This window comes from Eschscholzia californica, unplaced genomic scaffold (genome assembly GCF_041429995.1).
Source record: "Eschscholzia californica isolate CP2 unplaced genomic scaffold, dmEscCali1.0.p SCAF_1, whole genome shotgun sequence".
Lineage (NCBI taxonomy): Eukaryota > Viridiplantae > Streptophyta > Magnoliopsida > Ranunculales > Papaveraceae > Eschscholzia > Eschscholzia californica.
Genome location: NW_028238198.1, coordinates 83,020,531 through 83,048,012, shown reverse-complemented (window position 1 = coordinate 83,048,012; position 27,482 = coordinate 83,020,531). Strand labels below are relative to the sequence as shown.

General features: G+C 34.5%; 4 protein-coding genes and 1 pseudogene across 5 annotated transcripts; 1 reads left to right on the top strand and 4 right to left on the bottom strand.

Annotated features, from left to right (window-relative positions):
- Positions 1-124: 124 nt before the first annotated feature.
- LOC147570068 (F-box/kelch-repeat protein At3g06240-like) lies at positions 125-1,384 on the bottom strand. Its single transcript, XM_086663823.1, has one exon. The coding sequence runs from the start codon at positions 1,382-1,384 to the stop codon at positions 125-127; it is 1,260 nt and encodes a 419-aa protein (XP_086519949.1).
- Positions 1,385-7,971: 6,587 nt separating this feature from the next.
- On the bottom strand, positions 7,972-9,183 carry LOC147570067 (F-box/kelch-repeat protein At3g06240-like). The gene has a single exon (XM_086663815.1). It carries the CDS (start codon positions 9,181-9,183, stop codon positions 7,972-7,974), a length of 1,212 nt encoding a protein of 403 aa, XP_086519941.1.
- A 1,129-nt stretch (positions 9,184-10,312) lies between these two features.
- On the bottom strand, positions 10,313-11,699 carry LOC147570066 (F-box/kelch-repeat protein At3g06240-like). The gene has a single exon (XM_086656642.1). The coding sequence runs from the start codon at positions 11,636-11,638 to the stop codon at positions 10,424-10,426; it is 1,215 nt and encodes a 404-aa protein (XP_086512768.1). The 5' UTR covers positions 11,639-11,699; the 3' UTR covers positions 10,313-10,423.
- Positions 11,700-17,082: 5,383 nt separating this feature from the next.
- On the top strand, positions 17,083-21,022 carry LOC147570065 (putative serine/threonine-protein kinase PBL7). Of its 2 annotated transcripts, none has more exons than XM_086656627.1 (6): positions 17,083-17,976; positions 18,089-18,336; positions 18,562-18,953; positions 19,081-19,213; positions 19,373-19,462; positions 19,550-21,022. In XM_086656627.1, exons 1-6 carry the CDS (start codon positions 17,565-17,567, stop codon positions 19,709-19,711), a joined length of 1,437 nt encoding a protein of 478 aa, XP_086512753.1. In that variant the 5' UTR covers positions 17,083-17,564; the 3' UTR covers positions 19,712-21,022. The 2 variants fall into 2 exon arrangements, with proteins under 2 accessions (XP_086512753.1, XP_086512754.1); XM_086656628.1 differs by having other exon boundaries at positions 17,408-17,976; positions 18,125-18,336.
- A 274-nt stretch (positions 21,023-21,296) lies between these two features.
- On the bottom strand, positions 21,297-23,180 carry LOC147570064 (pentatricopeptide repeat-containing protein At5g66520 pseudogene; annotated as a pseudogene).
- Between the last annotated feature and the right edge of the window lie 4,302 nt (positions 23,181-27,482).

Here is a 27,482-nt window from a genome sequence, read left to right as displayed (position 1 = left end):
ATGCCCCAAAGCGGGGGCCAAATTGAAATAGAATACTAATTTAAATATAATGTTAGCATATAAACTAATAGTCGCCGACTCATGGTAGATTTATCCTTGTAAGTTTCTTCTACTGCTTCTCTTGTTATTGCTTCCTTTTGTGCCAGTTTTTATTCAAATAAGTTCCACAATTTAGTGAAACTAAACTCGTGACACAAATCATGGCTTCAATAGGATCTGAGGTTCTTAACTTAGATATCATAGTTCCTTTCTGCATGTCATATAAATCTAAGCCCTCCCGATCTCTATGTAACAACATGTTACCATTTTCTAAACACTTAATCGGCCAAATGGATCGAATGTCATGACTATATATGGGAATGGTGAATAGTTTAGTCCAAGACTCACTCACCCCATACTCCTTCATCACCCATACATCAGTAGAAACGTATCGTATACTGTCAATTAAGCAAAGGCACTCGTTCAGAACACCCAGTGTTGTTGATGATGTTACGAGTTTTCCATTCGAATCTTTTGGCAGTGGCACTTGTTTGAATATCTCATCAACCATAACGAAAGAAACTATAACATAATAAGTGGTTGTCTGTCCTTGGACAGAGGGAGTTGCCATCCAGTGAAGAGCTCCGTTAACGAGTATACCAGGTATAGGAGTTCCCATCGACTGAAAATCTCCATCATTACCAGGCGCACAAGACACAATAAAAGGTGCAAGAATAAGTTTGGAAGGGATGTCTAGAATAGCTTTCCACGACCCAGAGCGTAAACTATAAAGTGTAGCACTACAAGAAATATTATTTGTGTCATTCGACATGCTTACAATACGCAAAATCTTATAATCGTCAGTTTTGTAATCATAACCTAAACCGATCCCACACGAGATAAAATTGGAATATGGTGGTACGTTACTTAAAACTATTGGTGGTGATGATAGTTCTTTACATTCATGAGTAGATGGGTTCCAAAGGTTAATTCTAAGTCTCATAAAAGTTTTAGAAGTAAAACAGAACAAACCATTACAAGAACCAACTAAGTTTATACTACCATATCCAAAAGAGAAGAGTGGGTTGTGATGGGACATTACAAGAGGTTTAATACATGTCAATGAATCATGATCAATTGAGTATACTTTGTTGGAGTATATGAGAATGAGATTAAATTTGTTTTGTTGAATAGATCGAGTATAATGAAGTTTAATGAAATAAGGATCAGAAAGTAAACAACACGATTTCTTTGATACAGACTTGAATCTATAGATAGATTTCACCTCTAACATTGAAAGTATTTTCGTCATGATTTCATCTGGGATGAATATTGAACCTCCACGTTTTTTAATCTTTGTCGTCACACTTTTTTTTGTTGAAACATCGATCAGAGAACTAGACATAGAGAACTGCACAAGGGTTCGGCTCAGGGGAAGAGGACAAATATTTGTAACCTAAAGGGAGAGTTTAGGTTACCACTTAATGGCCTAATTTATGGGTCCTGTAACCTTGAGATGACGGACTTAGGGTTAAGTGGTACATAAGTGGAACACTAATTGACCTAATTACCCTTATTTCTCTCTACCACGAAACACACGCGTTAGGCCGTTGTTGACTTATATAATAAGAGCTTGGATCGGTGAGGGGTAGAGCTCAGCTGACCCAGGGTTTAGGGTCGGCTAAAGTCCCCAACATGACTGTTAAAGCCTCCACGGGTGTTAGGCAAGTGTGTCCACTATCACCCTACCTGTTTACTCTAACATCTCAATCTATATCTCTCTTGTTCATCACTACGACAGTCAGTATCTTTTTATATGTTACAAGTTAAACAAAAAAAAAGCTCTCTCATCTACTTGGTGACCTAATTATTTTTAGAGAGGCAAATCATAATAATTTAATTGTGATCCTACTAATTATGTCCGAGTATGCAGATTTTTTGGCCAAGCAATAAATTTTGATAATTCTTCAATCTTTTTGGGGCCTAACGTCACTCCGGAAATTAGACGTCAATGAATATTTAAACTAGTTTCAGTTTGGATGAGCAAATAATTGTAGAGGTCAAGACTTTAATTTATTCTTTGGCTTTGCCAACATGAATTTTCACATGGGTACCTTTATTAGTCTTATCGTTTTCTTCAGAATCGATGTTATCTATTATGTAAATTTCGACTTTTTGAGTGCTGCCTGGTACCAATAATCCATATATTACATCTTTCTAGAAAAAAATTCCAGTCTACTAGACCGAGAGAAAGGTTTGCTCTTTTAAAAAACTAATCTAGTCTAACATAAATGAGACTCTTTCCAATAAATAATTTCGTCCCCACGTAATTATCCTCTAGGTTAATCTTATGGATATTGAGGGTTGTTGAGATGATTCTCCCATGCTTAGGAGGGGTATTAGAGCTAAAAAGATCTCTTTCCAAAACTAATGGAGAGTGCTTCAAATTTATGTACTCTTTACTCTTGGTTCTCTCTTCACCATGAAAGCAATTTAGACAAAATGCAATGAGTTCCTTCGCTTTTGATCAGTATAAGCTGAAATAACGGAAGGGACAATTAGTGAGTTTATCAGCGGAAGGAAAACCTGGTGACCAAACGTTATATTACAAAAGTATGGATGTTGTGTTGATTATCTAGGGCTTGCCTTTCCTTATATCATTTGATTTTTTAAACATAAAAACTAACTATGCCATGATGAAAGATACCGCTATAGTTTAATAACTTTGTAAAGATGTTTGGAATTCTTGAAATTTCAGCACTTCGTGTAAAAACTGTAGGCCGTGACTTTGGAGAATAAATAAAAATCTCTGGAGCATAAGAAATTAGCCTAAACATTAATTTACATGACATATTCTTTTTTGCATCCAAAAATTGACATCGATCAAGCCTCATAATGCTCATCTTCTCTCTCTCCCCCTTTCCCGCTCACTATATGTTTCACTCTCATAGTCTTTATCTCTCTTTATCACAGTCTCTATCTCTCACTCTCTCTTGCGGTCTATATAGATCTCTTCGTGGAGATCGCAGATTCCGTGGTCATGAAACATTTTGTGACCACAAAATTCTGGAAGGGATTTGCTAGAAACTTTCTCAAGGTATGGTTCAGGCGACGGGAACACTTGCCTTAGCCGGAGTCGTCTTTCTGAGGAAGAGAGAAACTGATAGAGAAAGATATTATCTATAAATTAGGAGTTTCTACATGTAGGAAGATATTCTATAATATAATATCAGGAGTTTTTATATTTTAGAGTTTCTAAGTAATTTAGGAGTTTCTTTATTTCTTTATTACTAAATATTGAGTTCTAGTTGGAGTCTAAATTGTTTGGTTGTAGCCTATATATGGCTGAGTTCATAGTAGTTAGAGATGAATCTTGAAGTTATTAATAAATTTTTTTTCACTAGTATTACGTTTATCTTTGGCTGGCCTAAAGGACTTAGATTCTTATCAGAAACAATGAGAGTGAGGGGGAAACAATGAGAGGGGGGGGGGGGGGGGGGGAGGGGGGGGGAACAATGAGAGAGAGGGAGAGGGGGAGAGAAACAATAAGAGATTGAGAGAGAAACAGTTAGAGATCGAGGGACATATATAGTGAGAGCAATAAAGACAGATAGTGAGAGAGAGGGTAACAATTTATGAGAGCATTTGTTGAAATATCTATATAATAGTGACAGATAGTTAAGATATCACATATAATATTGTGACTATATTGAGATATTAGGAAATATCAAATATTAGAAACTAGTAAGAAATTAGAAACTAGTAAATATATTAGTATAAACTATTAGAAACTAGTAAAATATTAGGAACTAGTAAAATTAGAAACTAGTAGTATTGCAACTCTATAAATAGAGTCTTATATTTCTTTTGTAAACCATCAAGGAATAAAACAAGTTCTTTGATCAATTTTAGTTTGGTACTTTTTTAATTTTTTTTTTTATAAATTTATATTGATTGAAAGAGTAAGAGTCTTCATCTTCATCTTCATATTGTTTTTCCGGTTTAGCTAAAGATAAGGGCAACTAATGCTTCCGCAATAATGACTCACAATAAGGCAAATTCAAATTTTGCTCAAGTTGTTGGTCAATCTGACAAAACTACTTATAAGTGTACTCAATGCAACAAAATTGGTCATACCAAAAGTCATTGTTATGAACTATTAGGCTATCCAGAATGTTGGGATCAAAATCGAAAGAAAAACTCTAAAAAGACTCTTGTAGATCCAACTGTTAAGCAAGCTTCATTGACGGTAGCTACTACAGGTAATGTAGGCAAGACTTTAAATACGTCTACACATGTTTCGAATAGTACTTGGATAATTGATTCTGGTGCTACAGATCATATGACTTTTGATTCTAGACAGGTCTCAACTATTAACCAATCTTCACATAAATATGTCTCTACTGCCAATGGCACCTCCGACCTTGTTGTAGGGGAAAGACCTATAACTCTAACGAATACATTGAACTTAGACTCTGTTTTGGTTGTCCCATCTTTAGATCATAATTTATTATCAGTGTCTCAAATAACCACCACTCTATTTTGTGTTGTCATCTTTTGGCTTGAATTTTGTGTATTTAAGGACATCCGGATAAGGCAAACAATTGGTTATGGAGTTAGGCGAGGAAAGTTGTATTACTTGGATTTAGTATCTGAAAGCTCTAGTAAATTGAGTCAGGCATTAATAGTGAGCAATTCTGAAATAAAAAATAAAAATGAAATATGGTTATGGCATCGACGTCTGGGGTATGCCTCCTTCGGTTACCTTAAGAAATTATTTCCATCGTTATTTATTAAATGCGATGTTTCAAGTTTTCAATGTGATGTTTGTGCACTGGCAAAAAGTCATCGTGCATCGTTTCCGTTAAATTTAAATAAAAGTCCAACACCTTTTATGATCTTACATTCCGATGTCTGGGGTCCATCTAAGGTTCCTAGTTTGGGTGGGGCACGGTGGTTTGTTACCTTTATTAATGATCGTACTAGGATGACTTGGGTGTGTTTGATGAAATCTAAAAGTGAGGTAAAGTTATTATTTCAGAAAGTTCATAAACTGTTTAGTATTCAGTACAACAAGAATGTCCAGATACTTCGTAGTGACAACGGAGGAGAGTATATGCATCATGAACTTCAAACTTATTTGGTTTCCCATAGTATGGTTCATCAAACTACTTGTCCAGATACCCCTCAACAAAATGGAGTCGCTGAAAGAAAGAATCGTCACTTGTTAAAAGTTATCAGGGCTATGTTGATCGACGAAGCACATATGTCATTATCTTATTGGGGAGAAGCACTTTTTGTTGCAACCTATTTAATTAATAGAGTACATTCTAGTACTATTGAGTTTAAGACTTCTTTTAAAGCTCTATAAGATGTTACAACCTCTCCGTCAGTTTCTAATTTACCTCCCAGTGTTTTTGGGTGTGTAGCATTTGTTCATCTTCATGAGCACCAACGTACAAAATTAACTCCAAGGGCATTAAGATGTATATTTGTAGGGTACGCTGCAAATCAGAAAGGGTACAGATGTTATCATCCTCCAACTAAGCGAATGTTTGTTACATCGGATGTTATCTTTAATGAAGATTCTAAGTATTTTTCACCTGAGTCTGAACTTCAGGGGGAGAAAACCAAGCAGAAAGTTCTGACTTTTGATTATGAAGAAACGGATAATCACGTAAAAAAGAACAACATTGGATCTAATATTGAAGTAAATTTGATTCCAGGGGAAATAATTAGAGCTGAAATTGAAATTGAAATTGAAATTGAAGAATTGCCAACACCTGAATCGGTAATGGAAGAAAGTGTTGATGAAATCGTTGAACAAATTGTGGATGTATCTCCAATTGAAGTCGTTGAACCAAAGGATAGTAATACACCAAACTAATCAGTTGTCGAGGATGTTCCATAAACACCTTCTGAACCACCTAAGAAAATATTACCGTCGCGTCAAACCAGAGGTATTCCTAAACAGACATATGAACCTGAGTTGTCTAGTAGAGTCAAATATCCTATGAGTCATTATGTGTCAGATCATCGGTTGTCAGAATCAAATAAGTCATTTGTAAATCAATTATATATTGTATATATTCCTAACAACGTGCAGGAAGCCTTATCTGATTCAAAATGGAAAGCAACTATGAATGAGGAGATGAAATCCTTACAAAAGAATGACACTTGGGAGCTAGTTGATCGTCCAGATGATAAAAATCCAGTGGGATGTCGGTGGATTATTCAGTGAAGTATAAAGCAGATGGTACAATTGAACGTTACAAAGCGAGACTAGTGGCAAAAGGCTACACTGAAACTTATGAAGTCAATTACACAGAGACATTTGCTCTAGTTGCGAAAATCAAAACTGTCCGCAACTTATTATCGTTAGCAACAAATTTAGATTGGTCACTACAACATTTTGATGTAAAGAGTGTTTTTTTGCATGGAGAACTATTAGAAGAAGTCTATATGGACCTTCCACCGGGATGCAAGATACCAGAAATACATAAACAGAAAATATGTAGATTGAAAAAGTCATTGTATGGATTAAAACAATCACCAAGAGCGTGGTTTGGAAGGTTTACAAAGGCTATGAAGGATTCAGGTATCGCCAAAGCAATTCTGACCATACCTTATTTATAAAAAGGCAGAAAGAAAAACTCACAGCACTTATTGTATATGTTGATGACATGGTGGTTACTAGGGATGATCCTGAAGAACGGAAGGCTTTACAAAATTACTTATCTAAAGAGTTTGAGATGAAAGACCTTGGTCCGTTGAAATACTTTCTTGGAATTGAAGTATCTCGATCTAGTAATGGAATTTACCTATCCCAAAGAAAGTATACTTTATATTTGTTGCATGAGGTGGGTATGTCAGCATGTGAACCAATTGATACACCTGTCGGAGAAGGATTAAAGTTGTTCGTGGAGTCTAATCAGATACCGGTTGATAAAGGAAGATATCAACGACTGATTGGAAGGTTGATGTACTTGGCGCGCACGAGACCAGATCTTGCATATGCGTTAAGTATTGTTAGTCAATTTATGCACAATCCCGACATGAATGTTGTTTTACGCATTTTGAGATATTTGAAGGCGGGTCCTGGAAAAGGTATTTTGTTTACTAAAAATTCGAGTTGTCGAACTATTGATGTATATACTGATGCAGATTGGGTCGGAGAAGTAAATGGTAGGCGATCAACTGCAGGATATTTTACCTTTGTTGGTGGAAATCTTGTTACGTGGAGAAGTAAAAAGCAGAACGTTGTTGCACGTTCAAGTGCAGAGTCTAAATTTAGAGGTATGGCTAATGGCATATGTGAAGTGTTATGGTTACAACTCCTCTTGGATGATTTAGGATATCCGTCTAAAAGACCAATTCAATTATATTATGACAATAAAGCAGCATGTGATATTGCTCACAATCCAGTCCAGCACGACCGCACAAAGCATGTTGAGGTGGATCGATGGTTTATTAAAGAAAAGTTGGAAGACAACATTGTAGAGTTACCAAAGATCCGATCCGAAGATCAATTGCTTGATGTTCTTACCAAAGCATTCAAGTCGAATATTTTCGAAAATGGTAGACAAGTTAGGCATGTCCGATATCTATGCACCAACTTGAGGGGGAGTGTTTAATTATCTTTCTATATGTTAAGATATCCCATATAATATTGTGATTATATTGAGATATTAGGAAATATCAAATATTAGAAACTAGTAAGAAATTAGTAACTAATAAATATATTAGTATAAACTATTAGAAACTAGTAAAATATTAGGAACTAGTAAAATTATAAACTAGTAGTATTGCAACCTATAAATAGAGTCTTATATTTCTTTTGTAAACCATCAAGGAATAAAATGTATTTATTTTCCAGAAATTATTCTTTATGCCCCAAAGTCGGGGCCAAATTGAAATTCTAATTTGAATATATTGTTAGCATATAAACTAATAGTCGTGAACTCATGGTAGATTTATCCTTGTAAGTTTCTTCTACTTCTTCCCTTGTTGTTGCTTCCTTTTGTACGAGTGATCTTCCTTCAAATAAGTTCCAGAATTTAGTGAAACTAAACTTCTGACACAAGTCATTGCTTCAAAGCGAGTTATGGTACTTAGCTTAATTATTGTAGTTCTTTTCTGCATGTCATATAATTCTAAGCCATCCCCATCTCTATGTAACAGCATGTTACCATTTTCTAAACACTTAATCGGCCAAATGGATCGAATGTTATGACAATATGTGGGAATGGCGAACAGTTTAGTCCAAGACTCACTCACTCCGTACTCCTTCATCACCCATACATCAGTACAAACCTTCGATATATTATCAATTAAGCAAAGATACTCGTTCAGAACACCCAATGTTGTCGATGATTTTAAGAGTTTTCCATTGGAATCTTTTGGCAGTGGCACTTCCTTGAATATCCCATCAACCATATCAAAAGAAACTATGACATAATGAGTGGCTCTCCGTCCTTCGACAGAGGAAGTTGCCAACCAATGAAGAGCTCCATTAACGAGTATACCAGGTATAGGAGTTCCCGTCCAATAAAAATCTCCATCATTAGCAGGCGTTAAAGACACAATAAAAGATGTAACAATAAATTTGCAAGGGATGCCTTTCCACGACCCAGAGCGTAAACCATAAAGTGTAGCACTATAAGAAAGATTATTCATGTGATCCGACTTGATTCCAATAAGCAAAATCTTATAATCGTCAGCTTTGGAATCATAACCTAAACCGATCCCACACGAGATAAATTTGAAATATGGTAAGTCAGTTTCAACTATTGGTGGTGGTGATGGTAGTTGTTTATATTCATGAGTAGATGGATTCCAAAGGTTAATACTATGTCTAATATAACTTCCAGAAGTATAACAGATCAAACCATTACAAGAACCAACTAAGTGTATATTATTAGATCGAAGAGAGACGAATGGGTTGTTTACAAAAGATTTATTAGATGTCAATGAATCATGATCAATTAAGTATACCATGTTGCAGTAATTGAGAAGGAGACTAACTTTGTCTTGTTGAATAGCTTGAGTATAATGAAGTTTAATGAAATAAGGATCGGAGATTAAAGAGCAGAATTTCTTCGATATAGACTTGAATCTATGGATAGATTTCACCTCTAACATTGAAAGTATTTTCGTCATGATTTCATCTGGGATGAACATACCTTTTTCAGTCTTTGTCGTCATACTTTGTCTAGAAACAACGATTAGAAGAAGGGTTACCACTTAATGCCCTAATTTTTGCTATAACCTTATGGTATTTGGTGGTTAATGATAGAAGAAGGGTTAAGGGGAAGAGGACAAATATTTGGTGGTTAATGATAGAAGAAGGGTTTAGGGGAAGAGGACAAATATTTATAACCCAAAGTAAGCCTGTCAATAGATATCCGAATATTCGACATCCGATCCGCATCCCTTTCGATTTTTAAAAAAATATCTGAAATTTCGGATGTCGGATAGGGATTCGGTTATTCCTTATCGGATATCTGCTTATCGGATACGGATACACTAGTATTCGATCCGATAAGTAATATAGAAAAAAATAAAAGATTAAATTTATTCATAATAATATATAACATCTATGGTTGCGATTTATTATTTAGATCTAATGGTCAAAAATTTGAAATTTTGTTAAAGTTTCGGATACTGATATTATTCGATATCTGTTCATATTATCGGATTCGGATATTGATTTATAATATCTGTCGGATAATTATCGGATACGGATATTCGGATAGCTTATCGGATACGAATATGCCTATATCCGATCCGATAAGCTACCGTTTACAGGCCTAACCCAAAGGGGGGAGAGTTTAAAGGTCGGTTCCTTTTATAGGTTACCAGTTAATGCCCTAAGTTATGTTATAACCTTGAGATGACAGACTTAGGGTTAAGTGCCACATATGCGGAAAGCCGAGAAACACGAACTTTAGGCCGCTGCGGACAACCTCTTGTGGTGACACCCGCAATAGTTATAGGTAGTTTCTGGTCGTACGAGACATTGACGACCAATCAATAAAAAACGATCACATATGGTTGCACCCTCCGGAGAATGGAAATGAACGATTGCGTAGACAACTCAAGAGATCGGTTTGATAGATCTCAAACCCTTCAACAATGTTATCAATTTCGGCTACCGCAAAGCTTACAGAAGAATGAGTATCTTCTCATGGAATTATGGTGGACTAGGAATGACACGACGAAAAATTCTCTTTATCAGTTCCTTAAGACCACTAGGCCTATAATCGTTTTTATTTCTAAAACTATTGAAGTGGTGAACATAATAAAGAACGATGACATGATAAAAGATACAAAATATGAAAACACTAATTCGAATATAGTGTTAGCAAATAAATTACAACATTAATAATCGCGAACTCAATGATAGATTTGTCCTTGTAAGTTTCTTTGTCGTTGCTTCCTTTTTTTACAAATCTTCCTTCAAATAAATTCCAGAATTTAGTGAAATTAAGCTCCTAACACAAGTCACTGCTTGAAAATCACTCGAGGTACCTACCTTAGAAGTCGTAGTTCTTTTCTTCATGTCATATAAATTTAAGCACTCCCCATCTCTGATTAACAACATGTCACCATTTTCTAAACACTTAATCGGCCAAAAAAATCGAATGTTATCATTATGTATGGGAATGGTGAACAGTTTAGTCCAAGACTCACTCACCCCATACTCCTTCATCACCCATACATCAGTACGAACCCTCCATGTAATATCAAATAAGCAAAGGAACTCGTTCAAAACACCCACGCCTTTCGATTGTTTCGATGGTATTGAGGAATATTCATTCAAATCTTTTGGCATAGACACTTCCTTGAATACCTCCTCAACCATATCAAAAGAAATTATAACATTATAGTTGGCTTTACATCCTTCGACAAAGGGAGTTGCCATCCAATGAAGAGCTCCATTAACAAGCACACCAGCCACAGGAGTTGTCATTTTCGTATGAATAAGAATTCCATTAACAAGCACATGCTCATTATCAAGCCCAGACTCAACAAGAGCTGTAAGACTAAGTTGGTAAGGGATGTCGGGGAAGACTTTCCACGAGTCAGAGCCTAAAGTGTAGAGCGTACCACTACAAGAAAGATTATTCTTGTCATCTAACATGCTTACAATACGCAAAATCTTATAATCGTCAGCTTCGCAATCATAACCTAAACCGATCCCACATGAGATAACATTGAAATATGGTAAGTCAGTTTCAACTATTGGTGGTGGTGATGGTAATTCTCTATATTCACCAGTAGATGGGTTCCAAAGGTTAATTCTGTGTCGAATATGACTTCCAGAAGTATAACAGATCAAACCATTACAAGAACCAACTAAGCGTAGTTTATCATTAGATGGAATAGAGATGAACGGGTAAGTGCACATTGATTCATAATCAATTAAGTACACTTTGTTACAGTATACGACAACGAGACTAAACTTGTCTTGTTGAATAGGTCGAGTATAATGAAGTTTAAGGAAATAAGGATCAGAGAATAAAGAGTTCAATTTCTTCGATACTGACTTGAATCTATAGATAGATTTCACCGGTAACATTGAAAGTACCTTCGTGATGATTTCATCTGGGAGTTTTATGAATATAGAACGTCGACGTTTTTTAATGTTTGTCGTCATACTTTTTTTTTTTTTTAAGAAACAACGATCAGAGAACCTCTAGACGTAGAGAAAATATCTTCTGGTTAATAATAGAAGAAGGGTTTTAGGGGAAGGGGACAAATATTTGTATACCAAAGAAAGTCGGTTAAGTTAAATAGTAGTCCTTTTTAGCTTACCAATTAATGCCCTAATTTTTGCTACAACCTTGAGATGACCGACTTAGGGTTAAGTGGCACATAAGAGTTTCTTTCTTTTTTCTTTTTTTTTTTTTTTTTTTTTTTTTTTTTTTTTATGTTGAAAGAAGTTCCAAGAGTTTACTCTTTTCTTTTGTTGTGTGGGTGGAACGTAAAATGTGATAAGAACCTTCAAGTCTTACTTAAGACCATCCAAAGATATACGTGATATTGACATAAAACTTTATTAATAACTTTAAGATTCATATCTTAACTACTATAAAATCAACCAACCATATATATATAGGTTACAACTAGACAATTTAGACTCCAACTAGGATTCCTAATAAGACTTCAACTAAGACTCCCTATTTAGAAATATAAAAACATAGAGACTCCTAAATTACTTATAAATTTTAAAATATAGAAACTCTTAAATTACTTAAAAATTCTAAAATATAGAAATTCTTGATGTTATATAACTATAAAATATCTTTCAAAATATAGAAAACTCCTAATTTTAAATATAGAGAATCGAATGTTATCAACATGTCACCATTTTCTAAACACTTAAGAGGCCAAAAGAATGGAATGTTATCACTAATGGGAATTGTTAACTATAAGAGAGATAAGGAAGAGATGAAGAAGAGGTAACAGTACGGCTAGGGTTTCTCAGAGAAGCAGAGAAGAGAAAATAGGATTAGGTTTTTAAGAAAACCTTTTATACTTCAAACCTAATGGTCTGGTCAAAGTCAATAAGAGAAACCCAAATAAATAAAGTCCTGTGCAGACTAAAGGCACCCAATGTATTCTGGAGGCAGTCATCTGATGGAGTCTGAAGGCAGCCACAATTCCTGAAATAGGATTAAAGAAGATTGTTAGTAACTAATTCTAGTTAAGTAACTAATTCTATCTTAGGTTGTTATAAATCTGTTATAATAACAGAATTCTATCTTTCTATCTCTAAAGTGTATAAATACACATTTGTAATCAAATAACAAGTATTGGAAATAAAATTGGAGATTGAGTAATTCTTACAGGAATGGTGAACAGCTTAGTCCAAGACTCACTCACCCCATACTCCTTCATCACCCATACATCAGTACCAACCTTCCATATATTATCAAATAAGCAAAGCCACTCCTTCAAAACACCCACTTTTATTGATGGTGTCGAGAATGCTTCATTCAAATCTTTTGGTATCGAAAATGTTACATTCAAATATTTTGGTATCAGCACTTCCTTGAATATCTCATCAACCATATCAAAAGAAACTATAACATTATAGGTGACTCTCCGTCCTTTGACAACGGGAGTTGCCATCCAATGAAGAGCTCCATTAACAAGCACACCAGGCGCATGAGTTGCCCTTCAATGAAGAGATCCACTAACAATCACACTAGGCACAATAAGAGTTGTACGAGTAAGTTGGTAAGGAATGTCGAGAAAGACTTTCCACAACCCAGAGCCTAAAGTATAGAGCGTACCACTACAAGAAAGATTTTTCTTGTCATCCGACATGCTTATAATACGCATTGATATCAATAATTCTCTCTACCAGCAAAAAAAACACGCTTGGTCGTCAAGGAGTTACAACATATTAAAATGTTACGGAATGAGAAAAACTAGACAACCTCTAGACATAAATCCTATGTGGCTTGTTGCGATTCGTGAATCTAGTCATTCTAATCAATTGGACTGCGAATCATGACAAACAACATAAGAATTTCGTCAGAGTTTGCTAAGTTTTACTTGTTCTACTCTTAGTTTAAGTTCGTCGAAGTTGTTTGTGATTATTGATCTAGAAGTATTCATCACCATTTTTCTCGTCTCTGAAATACGTATTGTTAAATTTGACGTGTTAAACAAATTTATATTGTATAATAGAAATTGTTGTTCAGAACTGAATATGACAAACTAAATATAAAATTCGATAAGATAACATAGCAGTCTTATCTCAAAAGACTTACATGAGTTTCATGTCTCACATGATACCGAGTTAGGTCGGCTTGAACATTTGAGGTAGGAGAGCTTGATAGGCAAATCTAGTGCCTGTAACAAGTTTTTATTGTTGATGGTAGTGAAGGCGATTTTGAATGGTAGACATATAGAAGTCATTGTTATAGGTCTGTTCTTGATATAATATGTGTTACAAACGCTGATAGAGGGACTCTAAGGTGTACTCCGCCTAATAGGACAAGAGCTATTTTTTTTTTTTTTATTGTAATGTGAAAAGACCAAAATATCTCTTATCTTATTAGTCAGCTCAACTATAGAGATCCTTCTTCAACAAAAAAAAAAAAAACTATAGAGATCCTATCTTTTTTTTGTTACATTGTGGTTGTAGGGTAACGGTCACAAATTTGTTAGGGCAAAAGTTGGTCTTGATCACGGGAGGGAGGGAGGGAGACGTAACCGTCAAGGCGTGTCACCTAATTAGTAGTATCTTATTATTGAGAAATGGTCCCCACGTGAGTGATAGTGAGATGATCACGTGATTAAAGTTGTTTGGAGGAGGGAGGGAGGAATCCATGTGAGCGTGTATTACCTGTGAATTTGGATAGAGGTTTCGGATATGTTGTGGTAGATTAGAATTTTGAAAGAAGAGATGGGCAGGTGGAGGAGTTTTCCTTTGGTGTTTCACAATTTCTTCCTACTTATTTTCTTGTTATTGTTACAAGGATTGTTTTTCTAGCATCTATTTATTTACTTCGTATTTATGTTTCTCAAACAAGACTATTATACTAAAAGAATTTCCACTAATGTTCGAGTTAATTTTGTTTTAATCTCTAATTCGTGACTAGGTCACAATTGTGACTTTCATAAGTGGTCGACAGTCTGTTTTGACTTCCAAAACTATTTTTTCTTTTTCAGAAAACCCTTGTGACATTATTGTAGTTAAAGTGTTTTAAAATAATCCACTTCATTATTTTTCTCTCTTCTACCTCACATCTACTTCTTCATGGTCGCTGGACATCTTTTCCGGACAACTTAAAGAAAAAAAAAATTGTATACTTCTCTCATCACCATCACAACATTAGCTTCCATTAAGAAACTCTTTTTCACTAAGGGGTTAATGTAGGCGGGGAGAGGGAGGGAGGGAGGGAGAGAGAGAGAAGCCAAGGTGATGGTGGTGAGAGAAGAAGAAATTTTTTTTTTAAGTTGGTGGTCGGAAAAGATCGTCGGCGAGAAAAGGTTGTCCACCAACCACTATGGTCTATGAAGAAGAAGATGCTAGGTGGAAAGTATGATGATGTGGAGAGAAAACTAATAAGATGGATATATTTTAAGAACATCTATAATAACACCACAAGGGTATTCTTAGAAAAAATAAAATAAAATGGTCGTAGAGGCCAAAACGAACTAACAAACACTTATGAAGGCCAAAACGAGCTAACAAACACTTATAAAGGCCAAAAGGAACTATATACACTCATGAGAGCCAAAAAGACAACTTGGTCAAGGGCCAAAACAAAACTAATCTTAAATATTTAGAAAATTCCTCGGCACTAATTAGTAATTGAGTTTTCTTTCAGTCAATACTTGGTTGTCTAAGTTGTTGATGTTTGATAGTGTTGACATAAACTCTGAAACTCTAGAAGTCTCAGGTTCGATTCTCAACGGAAGTGGAATACATAGTTTATTGAACTTAGGTTCTTTACGGTATAAATAAAGTAATTTAATAGGCTTTAGGCTACTAGTTTAAATGTGTTGTCGGCCCGATAATTTAGAATGTTTAATTTCAGGCGATTGTCCCGCTTCTCTCATCTTGATGATTTATCAATTCTTTTGTAATGATTTTGTTGAACTGTAGTCAAGCTTCAAAAGAAAAAAAAAATTGAATTTATTTTCCTAATTGACCTATCTTTTTTATAGTTATTATTTCTATAAACCCATTAAGATAGTGTTCGACGTTCAAAAATAAATGCAATTGCCTCAAAAAATCTTATCCATGACTAAATCAAGTAATAAACATTGCATTTATACATTGTAAGAGTGTTCTTTTTTATAATCACATTCTATTTTAATGTTCGAACATAACTTATGTATTTTTGATAATATATCTAAATAATAACCTCGATTATTAATCACTCACAAGAGTAATCTCATTTAGCAAATAATCGTGATGGGATAAAGTACAAAAACCCTACAAAGAATAATATCATTTTGCCACTATCTAGGAATATCCTCCTCCACCCTCCAATTTTGCACTAAAAATCCTTTCTTCATGTCAGAAGGTCATAAGGCATTTCAACAAAAAAAAAAAAGGTCATCTGGCACTATTGCCTCTGCCTTCATAATTTTCCCCAACCTACCTAGTGAAAAGTCAACCAAGGATTTGGAGGTGGGACCCATCTAAACACTAGTAATAGGCTCGGCAACGACCTAGTGTTACCTTAGAATTAGATTAGCAGGATACGGGTCGTCGAATCAGGGCCGGGTTATTAGAAGTCCATTGGACTAAAGCCGAATGGATGAACTATGGCCCATCAACCAGGTCCGTGTCTAACTGGATGGCTGAAGAAAACCAATAAGTTAAGTACGACTTCATCACACATTTTAACATGGGTGAACAAAACCTGACAATGGTCGTCAATTTATGGGGTAAACATCTAGACTTTAGGTAGCAGGCCCTGCTTGGTTTATGATTAACAAAATTGATATTGAATAAGTGGTTACTTGATTCAGACCCCTAATACTTGGAGTTTTATTCTGACCCCTAATACGTTTCAAAAGAAGACGATGACTTTATTTATCTGATGTCGTCGTTTTAGCTTTCAAAAGATTGTTGTCCGTAAACCATTGACTCTTCGTTTGAGATTTAAAATGCATTATCCTAATTAGTTTAGTCAACTAATTTATCTGCTTTCTTCGGTCCTATTTATTAGGTCGCTATCGCAGTATTAGTGGTTATTTGCTTTCTATTTCATCCACATGAGTTGTATAATAGTACTAGTAGTTAACTTATATGCATCATATCGTATAATAGTAGAAGTATGACAATGTTGTGTCACACCCACATGAGTTGTTAGTACAAATGTGTGATTGATTACTGGACCATCTCGACTATCAATACTTCTGTCAATTCTCAATCCTAAATTGAAGTTAATGTCTTTCTCCTTCTCTCTAGTATACCATCCATTATCTATAACTAGAGTCACCATTTTGTTGACCCACACTATAACGTGGGTCAACAATATATTGGGACTATTCACAAAAGAATATGAGACATAAAATAAGATATTTATGTACTCACTTATTTGGCTTCCAATCAGTATACCCCAGAATAATCCCACATTGATTGTGGAAGGCACATATAGTCAATTAATCAATGGAAGGAAAATCTCATGACGTAACGTTTGAGGCTAAAGAAACCCAAGACCACCCAAAAAGGAATGGAGGAATCCCTTCCCTAAAGATTTAACATAGATTCTAGAAGCAAAGAAACAGAAAGATAAAGAAACTAATGATGTTAACTAAATTTATCAAGTAATGGTGTTTTTGTGATTGATTTTGTGTTGAAGTATAATGAGCTAAAGTTTCAGAAACTCTTTCTGTCTGTTAGTGATAACAAGAATAAGACAATTCTAACATGTAATACAAAACAAGAGACAGAACAAGTTACAGAGAAGAGAGAGAGAGAGAGAGAGAGAGAGAGAGAGAGAGAGAGAATGAGAGAGAGAATAGAGCCTAGTGGACATTCAGTCTGCAAGCAGTGCTGACCTCCCACCCAGTTACAGATAAAACACAACCTCAACAATGGTGTTAAAATGGTGGTACCTCATTATTTAATCCTTCTAAACTATCAAGACAAAATCATATACACAATCTTCTCCTTCCTTCTTCTCTTTTCAATTTTATCCATGGAAGCTACTCCAGAAGGTACTCAAAAAAGACCACAATATTCTCACAGAAAAGATTATCTTCATCACCATTACCACCACCAACACTACAACCATGAACCAAACCATCAACACCATGGAATTCAAATCACAAATCCTATTGTCCTCATACCCATTATCTCAATTCTCTTAGTTTTTGCCATTTTCCTAATTATCTTCTTACTCTGCAAACTAAAGTCTGCAAGCAATGAAAGCAGTAAAGAACACAGCAACAACAAGAACGACCGAGTTCGCAAATTAAGTACTGATAGTACTAGTATAAGTTTCAATTCTAGCCCAGGTACCTAACTTTATTTTTGAATTGAATTAATGGGTTCCCATTTGAGCTTTGTTAGATGAATATATTATGCTAGATTAATGGGTAACTCTTTATATATATGTTCTGTATGAAGATGTGAAGAACAGATGTTTATATCGTGGGAGTTCAGGTCAAACGCCAACAAGAAGATCGGCAGGAATTCAAGTATTTACTTACAAGGAGATTGAATTCGCAACAAATTCATTTAGTGAAGAAAATGTTATCGGAATAGGGAAACTTGGAGCGGTTTACAGAGGAATTTTGGGTGATGGAATTGTGGCAGCAATTAAGAAGTTAAACAGAGAAGGAAAGCAAGGAGGCGAGCGGGAGTTCAGAATTGAGGTTAGTCACATTTCCTACTCTTTTGCTCCGTTCACAATCTCTCTCCCGTTTGGGTCTTTCTGTTCTTCACTAATCTCTATACTTGATTCTCTCTATGGAAAACATTTCTGGTTCTCTCCCTCTCTAATCCAACAATTTCAATAAAAGCTTCACAAATTATATTTGATGTAACAATTCTTCCAAATCTAAAAAGTTTTGATTTCATTTCATTGCCCATAAATGCAGGTGGATCTATTAAGCAGGTTGCATTCTTCCTACTTGGTTGAGCTACTAGGTTACTGTGCTGATCAACATCATAGAGTACTCGTCTTCGAATTCATGCCTAATGGTAGTCTGCAACAACACCTCCATCCATCACACAAGACACATAATCAACCTCTAAATTGGGGGACTCGGCTAAGAATTGCTCTTGATTGTGCAAGAGCTCTCGAGTTCCTCCATGAAAATGCAGTCCCATCAATTATCCATGGTGATTTCAGGTGCAGCAATATCGTCTTAGATTATAACTTCAGAGCTAAAGTCTCAGATTTAGGCTTGGCTAAGATTGTTTCGGATAAAATCAACGGTCAGGTATCTACTCAAGTCATGGGAACTGCAACAGGATATCTAGCCCCTGAGTGAGTAGCTACCAAACACTAGTGTTCTTTACTGTAAATTCCAAGATGAATTAGGACTCTGTTCACTATCTAATCGTAATTTGATTATGTATCTTTAGCCTAAAACTTCTGGATTATCAAATTCTAGGTATACATCAACCGGTAAGCTGAGCACGAAATCAGATGTTTACAGTTATGGGGTGGTTCTTCTTGAGCTAATTACAGGCCGTATACCCATCGACACTAAACAACCTCCTGGAGAACACGTCCTCGTTTCTTGGGTTAGTCTTAGAATTTAGAATTCTTAACCATGTTATCTACATTTACAATTCGTTCCTAGAAATCACAGCGTCTAGTCAATATAAACATACCAACTTGAACAATTTTTAGCATTAATTTTAATTTGTAATGTCTAAGTAGTTCGTTTTTCAATAACTCAGGCTCTTCCAAGGTTGACAAACAGAGAGAAGGTTGAAGAAATGGTTGATCCAGCTTTAAAAGGGCAATTTTCAAAGAAGGAACTAATTCAGGTAAATATTGCATATTAATATTCTATCTACCACTATTTGCATCTTTACGTAAATAAGACTTGTTTGTTTACCTGTATTGCTTCACAGGTAGCTGCCATTGCTGCAGTATGTGTTCAACAAGAAGCAGATTACCGACCATTTATGACGGATGTTGTCCAGTCGCTCATTCCTTTAGTAAAAAGCTTCTCTACCTCTTGCCCTTCAAACTCCTTCCGATATAATAGTAGAGCAGTTAGCCCAAGGCCTTAAATTATCAAATCAAAAAGGCTCTGTAGCACCAATTCCCGTGGAGTTTCTCGCTCTACAAAACCAATCCAAGAATGGGTATCGGAAAGATAACAGTAAAACACTTGAACGTGCATTTTCAAGTTACGGGAGAGCAGAAGAATTGTAAGTATTGCAACTGAAAGACAAACTCAGTAATTTAAGCTTTCGTAATAAAATATCCCTGTAATTGTCGTCCTCTATATATGTGATTTAATTTGAATGTATGGTTTACTTAATAATAATAATATATTTTGTCATTTCGACCATCTAAAAAAGAACTCATGTGAGTGCAAAAAATTTGAAATAAATCAAGACATCCTACACATTCAGAGCAAAAAAGACGTAGGAGCTCTGCTGAATACAAGAAATGGATTATCTTAACCATCTGATCTTGTCCATTTGCTTAGATTTGTTCGGGAAAATATGGTAAACTTTCCAACAAGTTCCTACCTGAGATCCATTAATGGAAGATAAAAATCCTGCTACAATTATGAAACATTTACAGCAAAAGCAAGGACAAGATGGTCTGTTAATTGTCAGAGGAACTTATTGAGATCTTGATATGGTAAGAGATTAGATAAGACAAGTTTAACAACTTCACCCCTATCAGTGAATGTCAATGATTGTCCTCATTTTTGTTTCTAAGCAATAAGAAAAGAACAAAATGGAGTTTTAGCTGCAGTTGTACTATTCTAAGTGAATGCTAATGAAGGTCATAAGCTATATTTACGTGCTTTGGTCTAAAAGATCTATAGAGAAAGATCGAATGTTAATTATAGACCTCAATTATATTTGGACAGTTAGAGAAGCTTAGTATAGTTGCAGAAAAATTCATGTTAGTCACTGACTCATCTTAGCACAATTTGGGTGGATTTTTTGTATAAATACAAGCTGTATCTATACATGAGGGTTTAACAAGCTCTCGTACAATAAGAAGGTTTCGATGAAAGTCAAGCGAAATTTAAAAGGTAAATATGGAAAAGGAATAGAACCTTGAAGCAACCGAAAACTTCTCTTAACGGACTATGCAATCTTGTTCCTATTCGAGACATACCCCTGTCTATCTTGTTCTTCTCAAATCTTCGACTTGTATCTTCCTTCTACTTGAATCCCATTGCACTTATGTGTAAATGTGTTTTGATTTTTCAACTTGAAAGTTAGGTCCGTAGTTTCAAGCAGAGATCTAAAGCTCCGATATCTTCTTCCATTTGAGTCCTTATATAACTGTTCTTCGTTCTGGTCAATTTGGATTTCCATAAAAGGAAATTTCAGTAAAAAATGAGTTGAACTTGAATGTACCTTCTAATGATCATTACTACTTCCATTTTAAACCTTTACAGTCGTTAAAAACCATAGTGGGCATGAATTGTATGATGATAGAGAGCATATTTGCCGTTGAAAAATGTAGTTTCTCTTATCGCTTATTTTGACGATCAGATGGTATTACCGTTTTGCTGTTTAGAGCTCCTACTGGACTCAGTGTGTGTGCATGATTTCGTTCATCCAAGAACATCTTTTTCCTCAAGGAGGGAGGATCGTTCTCCAATTTACATAGTGTTACAAATCATTACCAGTAATCGTTACAAGAGCATAACCCACCCTCAAAATGGTGAAACCGTCTCCGGTCTCTAACAACAATCTTCCTGTTAAAGACCTTTGAAACAAGCTTAATTGCAGAATGACAGTCACTGCAGATACGGATATTTTTCACAACTCGCAGAACCGATCCAGGCTCTTTGCTGATGAATCCAAATGCAATAGCCAGTTTCTCACTATGGTAACCTACTGCAGTTTCCTTCTCTTCTTCTTCTACGTCAAACACAACCTTACTTGTCTCCGGGGCATACCCGAATTTCTTTATCTCTGTAACTATATCATCCCACATCAAATAAATATCGTCTGTCTTATAGTGGGACCTATCCCCAGCAATAAACTCATGAACAACACCATCTACCTCAATCGAACTACAGCCTGGAACTCGTTTTACTTTTCTTCTTCTCATCGTTCTCTGAATTTCTTCTGCATTATCTCCTTTACTTGATACTGCATACATGTTTGAAAGAAGAACATAACGACCATCGTGGTTCGGGTCAGATTCAATTAGAAAATTTCCTACTCTTTGTCCCATTTCTATATTACCATGAATTCTACATGCACTTAGAAGAGCACCCCATATAATATTATCTGGAGCTATCGACATTGAGTTTATGAATGTTTCTGCTTCCTCTAACAAACCCGCCCGACCAAGAAGATCAACCATGCATGTGTAATGATCCAACTCTGGTTTGATTTGGTGAATATCAACCATTGATTCGAAGTAATGAAAACCTTTCTTAACCCAACCCATGTGGCTACAAGCACTCAAAACTGCCAAGAAAGAAACATTATCAGGATTGATTCCCAAATTCTTCATCTCCTCAAAAAGTCGAACTGATTCTTCGTTTTGTCCATTTAATGCCAACCCAGAAATTGCAGCTGTGTAAGTGGATATATCTTTCTCCATAGATGAAGAAAATACTTGCATAGCCAAATCAATGTTACCGCATTTCGCATACATATCAATTAAAGCTGCAGAAAGTATCGAATCCATCTTTATACTATTCTTTCTAATATAAATATGAATCCAATTCCCATTATCTGAAGCTCCTAACTGAGCACACGCAGAAAGAACACTAACCAAGATCGGGCCATGCGGTTTCAAATCCAACATTTGCATTTCCCTAAACAAGGCCAGAGCTTCTCTAGGCCACCCATTTTGAGAATACCCAGAAATTATGACAACCCAAGTGACAAGATTTCTCTTTGGCATTTCATTAAACAGACGACGAGCTTCATCCAGATAACCAAACCTCACAAGACCACCAATCAAACTGTTCCAAGAAACTTCATTTCTTTCATCCATTTGTTCAAAAACCTCAAGAGCCTCGAAAATCTCTCCATTTTTAACATACCCATTAATCAAGGAGTTCCAAGAAACAACATCTCTTTGGGTAATTTCATCAAACATTTTCCGAGCATCATCTAATTTACCACATACAGAATAAAACTGAATAATTGAGTTACAAACACAAAGATCTTCATGAAAACATCTCTTGACAACCATACCATGAAACTGAAAACCCAATTTTAAACTAACAAACTTAGCACAAACTTGGAAAAGGAAAGTGAAAGTAAAATTATTAGGAAAGAGATTGAATTCAGCCATTCTATCAAGTAATAGAACAGAATTGGGTACAGAATCTGAACGGGGAGATCGAGCAAGACCTCGAATAACAGTATTGAAAAGGAAAATTTGGGGAGGAATTAGGGTTCGGAAAAGGAGTAAGAGAGCGTAATCAATGTCGCCGGAGGGATTGAGAGCAGAGAAGGAAATGAGAGGTCGAAGTGAGGGTTGTGGATGATTTAAACCCTTGACGACTAGAAGGGCATGAGCTTGTTTGAATTCTGCCATGGATTTGCATTTGTGGAAGATGGAGTTAAAAGAGAGATTATAGTAGTTAGGTTTTATGTATTTGAATGCCATTTTGATTGAAGAAAGAAAAATGGCGGGAAGGTCTTTTAGTTTGTAACGGTTGTATATGACAAATAAAGGAGGGAAAAATTCAAAAGCACCATGAAATAATGTTTTGAACTTTTGATCTTGAAGTTCACTTTCCTTGGGTATAATATGTATGTGAAAAATACTAGGTAACACGAAAAAGCACTCACAAACTACATCTGGCTTACTCTTATACGTGTTTCCGATAATTCTGGTTCACCAACCAAGCATCACGGCAAGTCATACAAATTCTTTGTCTAGAATGTATCTATCTAGTTTTCTTGTTCCTCTATGTATGTTATTCCAGGGAATGGCCAAAATTTGAATTTTTATTGTTTTAAATAACTAGGGTATATCCCGTGCCCTAGGGCACGGACATTTGAGAGATTGATTTTAATTAGTTATTATTTTTTTGTTTATTTTCTCTTAAAGTAGTTATTATTTTATTGAGAGGAGAAATTTTAATTTCTTTTTTTAACCCTTGAAATTTATTTTGTTTCTTTTTTTCTTAAATTAGAATTTTTATTTCTAGGAAGGAAAGGATTATTATTTTTTTAAATAGGTTTTAACTCACTATAGGTTTTAAATATATAGTTTAATTGTTACCAGAAATTTCATAGCGTTTAATTAGACTCACCAGAAGGTCCAGAAATTTCATAGTGTTTCAAAATTCAATTAGACTCACCAGAACTATAAATAAATAATGAACATCTAAAATAGCATAAGGTTCTTTTCAAATTCAATTAGGCTCACCACAAATCTTTGTAAATAACCAATACAAATTTCATAGTGTTTAATTAACGACCGAGATGATAATTTAACCAACTTAACAATGGAGATTTACAAAGATTTGGTGAGCAGGAAATGTATTGATAAAAATATTTATCTAGTTAAATCAAACAACATATGCAACCACAACAAAATAAACATAAATTTAATCAACTAAAAAAACTAAAGTTTATGATAATTCAAACTGCATATGTGCCTACAACAAACAACTTAACAATGGATTTACAACAATGATAGTAAAAAAAAATTTATGTTAATTTACCAAAATCTTATTGGAGAACAATGATAGTTAATTAACAACAATGATAGTAAATTTATGTGTCTGCATATGTGTTGCATGTGGGCCTACCAAAACTTTCTCTAGTTTTCTTAAACTCAATCTGCATATGTGTTGTTCCGTAATAGTTGTTTCATTATTAACCAACTTAACTATTGAGATTTTATAGGCTCTCTATCAATCTTTGTAATTTACAATGAAGACGATAATTTAAGATAAATATGCATAAGAAGAATAATAATCAGAAGACATGGTTGAGTACTCACCAGAAATCATAATAGAATTGAAGTTCAATGAAGAGAAAGTGAAGATTAAAACCCTAAAGCCTAAAGTGAAGTTCAATTAAAATTTGAGTAACCTCCTCTTATTTTCACCATAAATACTCAAGGATTGAGTAGAAACTTTCCCCCAAATCTGAGTAGAGACGTTCTCAAATATATGTAGAACTCCTCTTATGGAAATCTGAGTAGAAATTCTTACCCTAAATTAATTATTTTATTTCTAATAAGGACGCGGTTATTTTTTAAAATAGATTATTTTTTAAAATAAATTATTTTTTTAAATAGATTATTTTATATCCCGTGCCCAATGGCACGAATACTTGTATCAATCAAATGTTACGAAATTTATTGTTATATTTTATTGAGAGAGAGAGAGATTTTTATTAATTATTATTTTTTTGTATTACTTGTTTGTTCTTTTTCTCTTAAATTAATTATTATTTTATTAAGAGAGAGTTTAAGGATTGAGTAGAAACTTTCCCCAAATCTAAGTAGAGACGTTCCCAAATATATGTAGAACTCCTCTTATGGAAATCTGAGTAGAAATTCTTACCCTAAATTAATTATTTTATTTCTAATAAGGACGCGGTTATTTTTTTAAATAGATTATTTTATATCCCGTGCCCAATGGCACGAATACTTGTATCAATCAAATGTTACGAAATCTATTGTTATATTTTATTGAGAGAGAGAGAGAAATTTTTATTAATTATTATTATTTTGTATTACTTTTTTGTTCCTTTTCTCTTAAATTAATTATTATTTTATTGAGAGAAAGAGATTTTAATTTCTTCTTTTAACCCTTGAAATTTATTTTGTTTCTTTTTTTCTTAAAATAGTTATTTTATTTCTAAGAAGGAAAGGATTATTGTTTTTTAAATAGGTAACTTTATCTCTACGAAGGACTATATTTTAAATTTTGAGAAGGACTTCCAGACAATATACATAATTAAATAAGGATGTTTGTCCCAGTATTCGTTTTCCCTTCTGTTTTATATAATAGATTTTTGTTCCTTTTCTCTTAAATTAATTATTATTTTATTGAGAGAAAGAGATTTTAATTTCTTCTTTTAACCCTTGAAATTTATTTTGTTTCTTTTTTTCGTAAAATAGTTATTTTATTTCTAAGAAGGAAAGGATTATTGTTTTTTAAATAGGTAACTTTATTTCTACGAAGGACTATATTTTAAATTTTGAGAAGGGCTTCTAGACAATATACATAATTAAATAAGGATGTTTGTCCCAGTCATCGTTTTCCCTTCTGTTTTATATAATAGATACAAAATATATTTGTATACCGAGTCTAAACATGACTATCTTGAATGTCACATTTCATCCACGTTATGCCAAAAACGTGTCTGAAATTCAAAAAAGAGTGAGAATATTGCCAAGATAGTCTGAAATCGACCAATACTAACAGTCTAACATGTTAATGAAATGCATAAGATTTTACAGTTGGCGTTTCTTTTTCAACATAAAAAAAGGTCAGTATTTCAGGGAAATAAGCGAAGTTTCCGGGGTAATAAATTTTGGGTGGAAACAAATTTTTTTGTTTCCTCCAAACATCACCCTTTCAATTTTTTATTCTTTATCTCTCGTTATCTGAATCTAAGCAATCTAACTTAAATAGACTCAAAAATCAACTTGAATCACCCATTTTGACAAATCAAACGTAAAAATAAGAGTTAATTCTATTTTGGCCCCCTAAAGATGACCAACTCACCAAAATGGCCCCCTAAAGATGACCAGATGCCAATTTATCCCCCTTTTTTATTTTTCCGTCAATTTTTCCGTCGACTGTTAATGAACTGAATTTTCTTACCTAAGATAGCCTTATCTATATCTTTTTGCCAGCTGGAAATTTTTGTGGTCCCAAGAGTCATTAAGATTAGTCAAATCGTTACTTTTTTGTGTTCTAAAATTGATTTTGACAAAGCAATTTCATTCCCTTGATAAAATCAATTTTGTTTATCTTCATATGAAATCTAACATGGGTTATTAAGAATTTTACCACACATATCCGGATTACCTGCAAATGAATTTGTTTCTTGAGAGAGAAATGTTTGAACATGGGTTTTGATATTCATAATTCTAACTTTGTAAAATTATTAAAGGATCACTAAGAACAGAGTACTTGAATGAAAGTAATAAAATCCCATCTATATTAAGCCCAAAAAAGATTTAATCACTAAAAGAAATATCCAAAATGAAGTAATTCTCCATGAAGAATGGAGATTACTACAATTATTTCTTCTCAAAATCATAATTTCTTGATGAACAAATTCATAAGAAATTGAGAAAAACACAAGCTGAAATTCCTTTATGATCTCACCACCATGTGATAAAGGTTAGAGAGAGAGAGAGAGGGAGAATTTTAATGGGAACTAAAGAGAGAAATTGAACTGTACAGCTCATGCCCAAAATTCAATTAGTCCTGACAGTGGTTTTCCATGAAAGGTACTCAAATGGTAATATTGCTTCTTCAATTTCTTGAAAAGTTGAACCGGGTCTAGATCAGATTATTGGAAACTTTCTCATTTTCCTGCTGCCTCGATGACTATGTTCTTCATCACTGATCACTCTCGCTATAAGCATCGGTATAGAATTCTCATCACTCCCTTCACTGGCTAATAAACATATCAGATTGAATTAGACTCCAGAACCTGAAATATAAAGTTTAGGGCACAGAGAGAATCACATCCGATGTTGAAGGAAAGATTCAACCTTTTGTTAAATTGAGTTTCATTCGCTTTTTCTTTTCAAGAGTGAAATGAGGAAGAAGTATAAGTTCATATTAGCAGATATAATGCCCAATGCTTGGTTTTACAAGCTCAAGAACAACTGCTCTCACCACCCAGTCATGATAAA